The sequence below is a fragment of the Alligator mississippiensis genome, chromosome 4 (genome assembly GCF_030867095.1).
Source record: "Alligator mississippiensis isolate rAllMis1 chromosome 4, rAllMis1, whole genome shotgun sequence".
NCBI classification, from domain to species: domain Eukaryota; kingdom Metazoa; phylum Chordata; order Crocodylia; family Alligatoridae; genus Alligator; species Alligator mississippiensis.
In genome coordinates this window covers 63,007,232-63,020,393 of record NC_081827.1, presented here as the reverse complement: position 1 = coordinate 63,020,393, position 13,162 = coordinate 63,007,232, and the positions used below count along the sequence as shown (strand labels likewise).

Sequence of the window (13,162 nt, the reverse complement as noted above, 5' to 3'; positions counted from 1 at the left end):
AGCTTGTTCCATCTCCTTTGCAAGTCTCAATCCCTTAGTGGATTTAGGAATATGTACAGTCCATTGCATTGTATGAACAGAACAGGATTAAAGCAGTATCTCCCTGGAGGAAAAAAAAGCAGGAAGACATTTGCACTTGCTCTTTAACCTCATTTACCTTAGCCTCAGCACCTTGTTTCCTGTATTTTGATATCACTACTTTTCTGGTATGTGCTTTAAAGTATTTTATTTCTTAAGCAATACAAGAAAGATCCTGAACAAACCTATTAATAATTTCTTGCACTTGAATCAGTATTTGCAGACCAAGCAAGTGGGCACTTCCCTGGAGGGAAGGAACATGGGTTCTGTTCGCTGCCCAAATTATTTTTTTTAAGCATTTCCAATTAACTAGTCATGGACTACAGCATTTTGGGAACTGGTGCCAAAACACATAGCTCCTTTGTTCCCTTTTAGGATAGTGACCACTTCAGAGGAACCTCCTACTTGTTCTCCTTCTCAGTCCAAAAATCTTGCACTTTTAGATGTCTAGTGAACCAACTTCAGCAGGAGCAGTGGAAGCTATACCCTGCTTAATCCATTGCCTGATGCCTTATGCATTGTCTGGGAAAGTTAAAGGTTTGGATTCAAATCCCTTTGGGGTGATGGAGAGGGAATAGGGCCCAGGTTTTGCATATCTTAAAGAAGTATCTTATCTATTGGGTAAAAGGTGGACAATATACCAACATTATCACCTTCATGATATAAAAGGAGAATTATTTTCACCTTTATTTCTGGACCCATGATGCTTGCACTCTTAGCTGTTCATTGAAAGAACTTTAACAGGAAGGTGAAAGCCACTCTCTCCTAGTGTATTCTGTAGCCTGCTGATTAAGATAATCTTTTTGTAAGTGGCACTTCTGGGTTCAAACCCTCTCAGTCGGGGCAGTTGGGCTAGAATCCATTTTGCTCATATTTTGAATGCTCTGTCCATTAGATCAGCGTTTCCCAACTGGTGTGCTGGGGCACACTGTTGTGCCATCAGACATGAACAGGTGTGCCACAGAATTTTGCAAAAGACACACACATGAATGAATAAATGAACACTCCGTCCGTAATGCTTTTGGGATGTGTGGCTCGGGCCAGAGTATGGCTCCAGCCACTGCCATGCAACCCACCGCCCCTGCTCCGTGGGGCGGTGGGTGGCAGTGGCGGCCAAATTATATGTTGGGGGCGGGGGTGGTATGTTGCAATTTTTTTTTAATTTAAGTGTGCCGTGGGATGGAAAAGGTTGGGAAATGTTGCATTAGATTATTGGGCAAAAGGTGGACATGACCTCTTCTGAGGAAAAGTCAGTGCTGTCAATATCAGTTAGTCTTGGTTTTTGTTCAATTAATATTGGGGCTGTTGTAGGGTTGTCTATGGAGTTTGTCCACTTTCAGTGAATGATTTGAATCACAAAGGAGATCAGGCAGGAGTGAGGCATATATCTGAATGTTTGAGAGCTTGAGTGAATATGCTTTGTGAATGCTGAATTCTAAAATGGAGGCTCATATTGCATATTGTTTTAATGAGTTTGCTGGATACAGTCATATATCCATTCTGAGGGCTTAGGTGACTAATGTCTGCGCAATGAGAAAATCTGAGTCTTGCCTGTAAACACTAACAGTTTCCAGCTAGTGAGACATATTGTGTTTTAGATAACATGAATAATTCCTATGATATTAATAAAGTTACATACGCATAGAGTAGGTTATAGCACCTATTCTAGTTTGCTTTATAAAACTAATAAATACAAGAATATTTTATTAGTATGAAAACATATTTTATTAGTGTAAAAACACATTTTTAGTAATGTTTCCAAAGAAGAGACAACGCTTACATCCAGAATTGTACATGGAAATTTTATTTTCAGTTTTCATTTGTTTAAATTGCTTATCATACATAATTAACCTTATAATTCCATAAATTTAAATGGTCAAACTAGACATGTTAGACACTAATACAGGCCTGGAATAGGAGTTAATGAGCAAGAAGTTATAAATATGCATTTAAATACAACATAATGCAGTGTGTAAGCATTTTTACAGTGTTAATATACAGTGTGAACAATGACATTTTGTTGAGTCAAAAAAGCTTGTTAAGTATCATCAGAGATGTTGATCATCAGCCTAAACATCTTTGGAACATGAATAGCACCTCTAGCTAATAAATGATTGTCCAAAAATTTCTAGCCAATATATTCAAGTAAAAAAATGTACAGCACTGCAAAATAATAAGAAAACAAAACACAAGTGTTAGTCAATATGCATGGCTACTGCATGTTGGATTATTGCATAGCAATACCAAATTCTGTTGATAGATTGCAGAATAGGAGAATTTTCAAAGTAGGTCATGTGTGTACTTTGGACCAATGTCACATTTCTGGAAGGATATTGGTGTAAGTGCTTGGCGCATACTACTTTGAAAGTTCCCTGCATAGTCTTCCTGATGAACATTTCCCTTGGGTCGTGTACAGACTTTTTTGTGTACTGTGTACCCATAGGGAGATTAAAAATATATATACTAAAAGTGTGAAAGGATAAGGAGTCAGCATGACATTGGCTTAATGTCAATAACTATTAAGATAGGTTTTCTAAAATCCCAATATTGGCCCAGTTGTTTTAAGGTGCTGTTTCTGTAGGGACATAAGCTGAGTCAATTTCCATTTATTTCAAAGGAACAAAATGGCCCCCAGCACCTCATAGGTTCAGGCCAAGTATTTAAAATATGGTAGATGAAATCACAATAAAAAAACTGGCACTTGTTCAAAGATCTTCCATACAGTATTTCTACAGTTAGAAAAGAAAAGAAAACAAAACACAATGTTGCTTTTTACAACCTAACAGCAGTTAAAATACCCAGTGACATTTTAGGCCACATTGATCATCTGAGGCACGGTAGAAACACCAATGTTGTATAATATTGCAATTCTCTGTTTGACTGAATTTCTAATATAAATAAAACTAGCAGGAATTGAAAAATAATAAAATATACTCTTATAGAAAAGTCAATTTTTTTCATTTGTTGAAATCCTTTTTCATCTGTTTACAGATATGTTTTATTTATCAAGTACAGTATGTAACCCACCGGATATATATAATATATATATATAAAGAAATAAAACACATTCCCAGTAGATATGAATAACAAAGAATTACAATCTGCTGAAGGAAGGTTTGAAAAGAACTAGATAAATTTCCTTTGGATTGAAACAAGATTTGTTCAGGTACTTATTTTGATATATCTTTTGTATTTAATAATCTACATTCATCATTAGAATTTTCAGTATTTACAGATTACACATTGTGCGTAAATTCAGGGACTGATTCATTTGGAAAATTATGCAGGCACAACCTAATTTGCTAATTGTCATAGATCTTGTTTTCATTATGTTGCATATGTACTGTACCCCTGAGGACTGCTGTAGATAATTGGTAGATAGTGTAGACAGTAAACTTGGCGTGATATCCTGACCTTTTTTAAGTCAATGAAACTTTTGCCATTACCTTCAATGGGGCCAAGGATTTCACCCTTGAGGTCTGTTAAAGCCCTTTGAAGTTAATTGGTTTGTTATATTGGCTTCAATGGACTTTTAACAGGCCCTAGAATGGGCAGAATAGAGATGCAGACTGAAAATAAGTATGCTCTTGGAGAAAAAGTCTTTACTATTGCATGCAAAATACTACACAGTGCATCCATGACTTTCTGATTATTTCTTCCTCCCTACCTGCAAAGCGAAACAAACATCAACTCCTTTGTTATTAAATTAGGAAGCATTGGTTTTAAGACTACAAAACACACTGATTCACTGTAACATTTTCCTTTGAGAAATGTGTAGTACATATATACCACTTAACAAGTTTTCATGACGAGATTCCCGCTCTCCCAGAAAGTATTATACCATGGTATTTCTGATACAAAGGTCAGTAAGACACTGGATGTGGAAATCATAGAAATCATATAATAGAAAAGTAGGGTTGAAAGGGAGCTCAGGAGGTCATCTAGTCCAGCCCCCTGCTTAAAGCAGAACCATCCCTAACTAGATCATCCCAGCCAAAGATATGTCTAGCTGGGTTTTCAAAACCTCCAAGGGTAGAGCTTCCACTTCTCTGGGTAACTTGTTCCAGTGTTTTCCTACCCTCCTAGTGAGAAAATTCTTCCTAATATCCAACCTAAACTTCCTTTGATGCAACTTGAGACCATTGCTCCTTGTTCTGTCATCTGTCACCGTTGAGAACAGTTTAGCTCCATCCTCTTTGGAACCCTCTTCAGGTAGTTGAGGACTGCTATTAAAACCACACTCTTCTCTTCTCTAGACTAAAGAAGCCCTGGTCCCTCAGCCTCTCCTCACAAGTCATGTAACTCAGTCTCCTCATCATTTTTGTTGCCCTCCACTGCACTCTTCAATTTTTCCACATCCTCTCTGCAGTGGGGTGCCCAAAACTGAACACAGTACTCCAGATGTGGCCTTACCAGTGCCAAATACAGAGGAATAATAATTTCCCTTCACCTACTGGCAACATACCTACCAATGCAGTCCAGTATGCTGTTGGCCTTCTTGACAACAAGGACACATTGCTGGCTCATATTCAGCTTCTGTCCACTGTAACCCTCAGGTCCTTTTCTGCAGAGCTGCTGCCCACCCAGTTAGCCCTCAGTCTGTTCTGGTGCATGGGATTGTTCTGTCCTAAGTGCAGGACTTTGTACTTGTCCAAGTTGAACCTCATGAGATTCCTTTTGGCTCAATCCTCCAATTTGTCTACGCCACTGAATCCTAGCCCTGCCCTCTAGCATATCTACTACTCCTGCAAGCTTGGTGTCATCTGTAAACTTGCTGAGGGTGCACTCTATGCCATCTTCCAGGTTGTTGATGAAGACATTGAACAAAGCCAGCTCCAAGACTGACCCCTGGGGCATTCCACTTGATACCAGCTGCCAACTAGACAAGGAGCCATTGATTACTACTCTCTAAACCCAATGTTCCAGCCAGTTTTCTATTCACCTTACAGTCCATTCATCCAGCCCATATTTCCTTTAGCTTGCCTGCGAGAATGTTGTGGCAAACTGTATCAAAAGCCTTGCTCAAATCAAGATGACAGATAGTGGCTCTGCAATCACATAAGCCAACTCCCTCACTACCCTTGGTACTGGATGTGGAAATGATACCATGGTGATTTACTAAAGTTAAGGTTTGTGTAAAATTCACACCAGTCAAGGGTCAAGTCCTAGCTGGTAGTCAACAAGGCTATACCAGTTGACACAAACCAGCACTCTGGCTCCTATATATGCAAAAATGTTCTGAAGGCTGAGTGAAATATTTAAGAAGATTTCTAACAAAGTTTATACCTTCTGCCACTATATTTTTCCTAACTGCTTCTTGTTGTGGTTCTGAACTTCTCTTAACTATAATTAAGAGATAGATGGTAGAAAAAAAAAAGTGTATTGAATTAAAAAAAATATATTTTTTCTACATTTTCATGCAAAGATTAGGCAGAAGGTGTGTCTATAAATAGTAAATATACTTTATGTACATAGACCAATATCAAAACTAAAGAAAAAGACCACAGAGAACAAGCTGATTAAAATTGAAATATCATCTTCAGCTGTAACCAATTATATATATATAATTCAGGTATATATATATATATATATATATATATATATATATATATCACACCTGAATATGAATAGAAAAATAGTTATTTATAGATAAACTAGCAAAAGTTGCCTTAATTCTACTTTGGTACTAGGCAACCCATCAGTGGGCACGTCTACACGTGCAATTAAACTTAACGAATAAACTCTGGTGCAATTTGAGCTGAATTAAACTAATCCTGATATAATCATATACATGTGCATTTAAGCGCAGTAATTTACTTCATCACTGGATAGTACCTGTGTCTGATGGGAGTATCCAATGGCACTGTACATTAGTCTACACTGGCCCAGTTGCCATGCACATGTAGACCATGACACTTTACTGCACAGTAAATTAGTCTGCTGAGCACTACAGTGAACATGTAGATGCACCTAGTTTCACTAACAGCAAGCTTGTTTAAAAACAGCTACCACTGGTATTATTTACTGAAACTTGATATGTGCATCAAGGTAGAGATAAAACTGATAACTATGTTGATGTACACAGCTTGTCATTTATCTGAATATTAGTTACTTCAACACCAAAACTCAGGGGTCACACACAGAGATTGTGGTAGGTCGAGAAAGATCCAAAACACCTAACAAAAATCACAATAGAACACACACTGTTTCTATTGAGTTACATCAAGAACAAGAGGAAGAAACATAAGAAGGAATTAAAGTTTCAAAGGGGAAGAATAAATTGATGTGATAAATACACTTAAAAGAAAATAAGGACAGTGTAAACTACAATACTCCAACTTTTCTTCCATAAAAGCAAAGCAAAAGAACAAGAGACTATCACCATCAGTCACATTTAGGCTCAATTCTATGGATGCTCTACACTTGCCTGAAGTTAGACTTATTTCTCTTTATTGTGAGGAGGATCATATCTTCTTGTGTCTTCTGAGCCAGTACTGTCAGCACTTCTAGGATATGTCTGCAATGCAGTGATCACCAATCATGTAGCTTTTATCTAGTAGCCTGGTTTAAACTAGTACTTCTGGATAAATATTCAAGTGGTTAGTCCATACTGTGTTCTGTGTAGTAAGAGGTACACTGCTAGTAATATATAAACTACCTAGTTATAAACTGATCTGAGTATGACCACACAAACTCCAGTTACTATAGTATAGACATGCTTGCCTTGTAGTTAAGACAAGTAACATGGAAGATGAAGGAAAATACTACAGAAAGTCAAGATAAATTTATTCATGACATTTAAAAAAACGAGCTGCTGTGAAAATGGCAGAGAAAGTGAAATGGGTTTTAGGTTCTGCAACATGTTGGCCATCTCATCATGCTATCACACAAAAGGCTGTATGTTCAATCTTTATCTTATCTGTTCTATATAATACAATCTTGTAATAGTATCTTAGAGGAAAGAGAAGAAGATGACTACTTATTGATTACATGTGACCTGCTAATATAAAGGAACCCTTTAATGAATCTACTGAAAACACTGAATGATTTTCTTACAATGACATATTATCAATCCTTTTCAAAAGGTAAAAGAATCATGATTTTTCTCCTGTTTTTCCATCATCCCCTGATCCTATGCATCTTTGGAGATCACATGCACAAAAATATAAATCTAATTCAAATAATATTACTTCAGTCAATATTCCATGTTTGCTGCTTTATGAGGTCACCATACACCATTGCATGTGAAACATTTGGAACTAACTTGCCCCCGCTGAAGTTACTGTGAAATTATTATTCAATTCTTGAGGAGCAGGAATTGACTTATATTAACATGTAGACAAACACTTGAATCCACACTGAAAAACAGATGAATAGAAAGAGGTTCAGAATGGGCAGAGACTTTTAATAAGATCCTGGCCCTATTGTAGTTTATAGAAATTTTGCTTTGACTTATATGGAACCAGGATTTCACCCTGAAAAGGTGACTCTAGGTGTTCCCTCAAAGTAATGAACAAGTCTCACTCTTTTCTTAGAAGACACAACAGCCCAGGGAGGAGGTTGTTGTGATTCTTACTCCTTCTTTATTGAACAGCATATCAGTGAAAACATTTATCCAGGAAGTGGGAGACAAGGATCAATTCCCCTAGGCTAAATTCCCCTTTTGCATAAGTGTGTAAGTGGCCTTAGATGCCTAAACATGCTCACCCTGCTTGACTCCCTCAACACTGTTAATTCAAAAGGTGAATGGGTTCTCTTCCTCCTGGCTTTTTCTCCCATGCCTCTTAAGAGTAAGATGATAGCATGTTACAGAAGTAGATACAGTAATGGATTTTCAGGGACTCGAACAGGGTGGAAGAGAATTATACTTAAGTGTTTTAAGTCCACTTGGTTACTCAAGAGATAAAACAGCAGGTGATAGGCTCTAAAAGACACTGAGAAAGTTTTTAAAAGGTGGTGATTGAACTACTTGAGAAAGAAGGTACTTTTCAGTATAAGGATGATCAAGGTAACCCACAAGCCTAGCTGTACCCATTTTAATATTTTGCAGTTTAGTGTAGCCTTATAAACTGGCTGAAAGTGACAATTTCATAGAAATGAGAATGATTTCCTTTTCATTTTATTAAAAATAAGTGTTAGCACACGTTGTGTGAAAGACAGCAACTTTGAATTCCAGACATTTTTTACAGAGGACTGATCCTCACCTGCAGCATTCAGTAATGCACAGATTTGGAGTTCTTGATTCAACTTTGTTTCTAGTTTAAGGGAAAAATAAAAGAGGTATAAGAAAATGTTTCATTTGACTCCATTAGTTGAGATTTTATATTGCTTCTGGTGCCTGCTACATCATTTTATCTTGTTCTATGATTTACAGTTGTGCGTTGGTGAGTCATGGGAAGCCAGATTTTTCATGCCCACTATTTTAGAACTTTATTGGCAGCAGATGAAAGACTAGTAACTCTTCTGAGGGATCTGTTTCTATAAACTTTGATCTCCTTTAGGATAGTAACATAAGTTTTGTCACTGGTGGTCAGCGTTGTCTAAGCCCTCAAGGAACTTTGCTTCTTCCATTTCTTTCCTGTGCTGCATAGTATTGAACAGGTAAGTTGCCTTTTGTGGCTCTTGAGGCCTTCTGTCATTTTTTTTCCTTCAGATCCTCTTATTTATCCCATGGCAACATTCAGTAGACAAAATCAAAAATCTGTCTCCTATAGTGCTCTATCATGTATTTTTAACTAAGCTCTTTTGTGCAGAGAGAAATAATAAGCACTTAGATTCTTGCCTCTCTAGCTGTGCCTCAACCTCCCTATTTAATCCTTTTGTTTATTATCTGTGCCTTTCTACCACATGCTGTTTAAAGATGCTCCTGTTCAATACTTTTTACCCAACATCTTCAATTCATCTTTCTTAATACATTACTGAGGGTTTGATTATGCTGTGATCACACAGGGGTCTGAGTAGGCGCACGTGGTGTCTGCTATCTCATTCTCTCTCTCTGTCACCGGACAGTGCCCTTCCAGATTGTGGTTCTGAGGCTGTGCACCCTATATACTTCTGAACAGAATTGATGTGGTGTAATCAGAACCTTGACTCCTCTCCTCTTTGTGCTTCTTTCCCTTCCTGAAACAAGGGAGGGAGCTATGATTGTGTACTATAGTGGACTACCCCTTAACACAGGGTTGAACTTAAGTCTTGGTCAGGTTGTAATGAGTAACCATCAGTGTTTCCTCTCTAAACTCTGTTGTGTTTGTATTGCACATGAGATTACTACAAAATTCAGACTTTTCTCAAAATTGTCTGGTTTTGCTGCAAGATCATTGGTACAGTATAAATGTTTATTTCTGCACTGCATTAGTGATGGACTCATATGTTTCCTTGTGTAAAAAGTGCCAAGGTCTGGAAAAGGTATTTATGGTATTGTTTCTGGCAATACATTGTATGTAATCAAACAACAAAAAACAAATGCAAACAAAAAGCAAAACAAAAGCCTTGATGAACATAATGTTATTGAGCATGTGTACTGATGTACCTTCCTTAAATATTCTCATATACCTGTCTAATTTCATAGTTTTTTCCTTACTTGAGGTATTGGCACGTCATTTTAGAATTAATATAGCACATGTTTTAGAGGTAAGAAAAAGGGCTCAAATGAATTGCAAGACCTTGTCTTTTCCTGAACTAAGTGTGTGTATGTATCCTGCATAAACAGTGCATAAATATTTTATGAATCAGACCCTTAATTTTCACAATTTCAGATGCATTTATAAACAGGTGCCCTCCTCCAAAATGAAAAGCACCTTCTGTTTCTCACTCCTAAATAAAACATAAGCATTTTCATTTAACCCCTTCATCATTTGAAACTTCAGCAAGCATGGAATTAACTTCCACTATTAAATTTCAGATGGAATTATAGTTAGATGCTGTGACGTACAGCTGTAGACTTAGTTTGTATTCTTGCTCTTTCTTAAGAAAAAAAAATCTACGTATATCAAATTAGAATGATTATGCAATATTGTAGAGAAAGGACTAAAAATCCTGTATGAAAAGGTATACCAAGGACAACAGCAATGCACAGTTCTACAGAATGCGCTGCCAGCATGCCTCAACCTTTTTAGAAGGTTTAGTTCTTGGTCTCTCTGCTCATAAAGCCATAAAAAGATGTTAGTTCATGAAAAAATGCTTTAGGTGGGTAGGTAGGAATTGTGATGAGGTTACTTGTCCAAAAGGACCTGGAATTAGATCTTAAAACTTATTTCACATATGTCGTCAAACAACTATCAGAGGATAATGACTTTCTGCCAATACATGCAAGGATCTGATTTAAAGTAATTACCAGCAACTGATTGATTCAAGCCCACAGAAGTCAATGGAAAGAGCCCTTTTATCTTCCATGGACATTGAATCAGGTGCCTAGAAAAAAAAAAAAGCTTCCCCTATCTCTGAAACATTTAGTTCCTCTGCTTGACTTACTTTAAATTTAGGTACATGAATGAAACAGTCAGAACTCTTAAAAGCTATCTACCAGTTATATGCTGAACTTAATTTAAAATAAATTTTGATTTGAATACAAACAGATTTTAAGCTACTTTGAATTAATGACTGTACTATGTATTGCAAAATAAATATCTACATATGTAATTAGCTATCTCTTGGAGGAAAAAAGAAAGATGGTTATCTGTTATCATGAAACCATTTATTGCATTTTAGCAATATTTTTTGTCCTCTGGCAAAGATCAATGCACAAATAATTCAACATTTTGATCTACATTTCAAAAGGGCAAAAAGTTTCCTGTGTGCTTTATTTAGGTAATTTGTCATTAGGTTTCTCTTGCTTGTCAGCTATTAATGCATGAGCTGATATTTTTCTTTAATATTTATCATCAAAATAGGATGTGGGGAGAAGACAACAGTCATCAGTGATATTCTGAAAATGAAGACAAGATGTCTTCTCAAACAAGGCTAAACAGATGATGTTGCTTTAGAAGTTCTTTTGAAACAAGATAATTGGAAGACTTCTGAAAGTCTATCTTACTTGACCCGTCTCCATAGTCACAGTTAGAATGGACACATTTTCTCACTGGCCTGGATTCACTAACTCTGTAACCTCAATTGTTGAGTCATAAAACAACAGACAAAAAAACCACAAAACAAAACCTGTAGATGATTATATTAGTGGAATCTTGCCATTGGCAAAATCCTGTTCTCACCCAGTATTGTGACTGATCATTTTTACTACAAAACCTGGCCTGTATCTTGAAGAAATACTTCTAATGCAAGTCGATGTTTGAACAATATTTCATATTAAATATTAGTTTCCCTTTCTGAAGGATCATCAAGAGCTTTGTTATCCCTGTTGGCAGGCTCTCCATTCTCATTATTGGTCAAAGGTTCTGCTTCCTTGGAATCGGCATTCTTTAATGCTTTTTGTTTTTCCTCTTCTATCTTCTTTTCCTTTGCCAACAGCCTGTAGTTAATGGTATTGCCAATGAACAACCAGATACTTGCCACAATCACAATCACTCCACAGACAAAGTACATGTATTGATATTCACCAGTTACATCCACTAACCAACCTAAAAGACAAAAAAAAAAAAAAAAGACAAGAGTAAGTTTTGAGAAAAAGAACAGCTTATACTGTGACTAACTGCAGATGTCTCCATTTGAAGTTAAGTTTTAAATATGGCACAGGAAAGTACTCTTAGGGCTTCTACATGTGCTTTTATGCATGCTTAAACTTAATGTACATTTGCCTAATGCGTATTAAGGTGATTTTGGCATGTGTCTACACGTGCACAGGCTAAGGCACATTAATGCGGCACCTTAGCAAGTCTACATGTGCGTTAAGGTGCTTTAGTTATTTGTGCCTAAACCTGCTTTGGCAGGTATCAAATTTAGGTGCAAATAGGCTAAAACCACAATTTCTAAGGTGCATTAAGGGTGCACAAGTGTATAACTGCATCCTTAACGCCCCTTAAAAATGGCTAAAGCACCTTAAATCAGCACATGTAGATTGTTCTAGATTATTGTTTTAGGTTATATTCACTGACAGATGTACAGTGTGTCTCTAAAAGTTTATTTCAGTATAACTGTTGGTTATTATTGAATTCATCATCCCTAGTAAAATAGTTGAAAGACTTAATGGAAAGACTAGTCAGCAGTGGTAGAATTCAGACCTTTCTCCATGTCCTTTCTCAGCATCTGATGAAGTGAGTTTCAGCCCATGAAAGCTTGTGCTCTCTTTCTATGTTATTTATTTAATCTATAAAGGTGCGTATCTAGCCTGCCTTCTGACTGACTTCAGAATAGCATGGCTAAAATTACCTCTCTCAGAATTTAGACCTGTAATTTTTTTTCCAACTAATATTTTCCTCCTGTTGCTTTGGAATGACTGCCATTGGGACTGTTAACAGCCATTAGGTTTACCTCATGTACATTTAATAATGAATCTTAAAAAATAATGAATGCACTATGACCTGTTGAGGGTAATATGTAATTGTTTGCCTTTATAACAATTTGAAGTTTTGTCCTAAATATATTGAATACCTCAATCTCTGCATTATGCCTTATGATTACTATTAGAAATAGCTGAATATTATTAACAAATTATTGCAAGTATACTATTCATTTATTAGAGAGCAGTAGTTACCATGCTAATCTGAATTTAGGCAGAAGGTAGGCAGGGTGGCACTTTTTAGAATAACTCATTCAGAGAGGTATAAATGTATCTGAATGCCTCTGAATAAGTTCGTTTATAATGTGCCATCCTAGTCTGCCTTTTGTTCATTTAGTATTGCAACTAATTTAGGCATCCTCAGTGATATTAATAATTTTTTAAAGATGGCCTGTCTAGTAAAATTAGGAAAGAAAATTCATTTTCGTTCAAGAGTTCAGCATAATATATTATAGGATCTGAACTAAGACTAATATTTGAGATGTATTGTGTGCCTGGCTCCACTTTGTTTTCCTCTGTTTAGCAAGCAAAATTTAATTATTTATCTTCTATCCTAAATATAACACTTCTTAAAAGCCTGAAAAGCAAATACATGGAGAAATAAATATTTTCTGTTAATATTAAACTTTATTT

General features: G+C 36.4%; 1 protein-coding gene across 6 annotated transcripts in view; it reads right to left on the bottom strand.

The window, feature by feature from the left end:
* Positions 1 to 1,864: 1,864 nt before the first annotated feature.
* SLC16A7 (solute carrier family 16 member 7) overlaps positions 1,865 to 13,162 on the bottom strand; it is a 150,519-nt gene continuing 139,221 nt past the window's right edge. For all 6 annotated transcript variants that reach the window (XM_059726042.1, XM_059726044.1, XM_059726043.1 and 3 more), the window contains one exon: positions 1,865 to 11,651. In XM_059726042.1, coding sequence (XP_059582025.1) covers positions 11,380 to 11,651 — 272 coding nt within the window. In that variant the 3' untranslated portion in view covers positions 1,865 to 11,379. The remainder of the gene's footprint in view (positions 11,652 to 13,162) is intronic.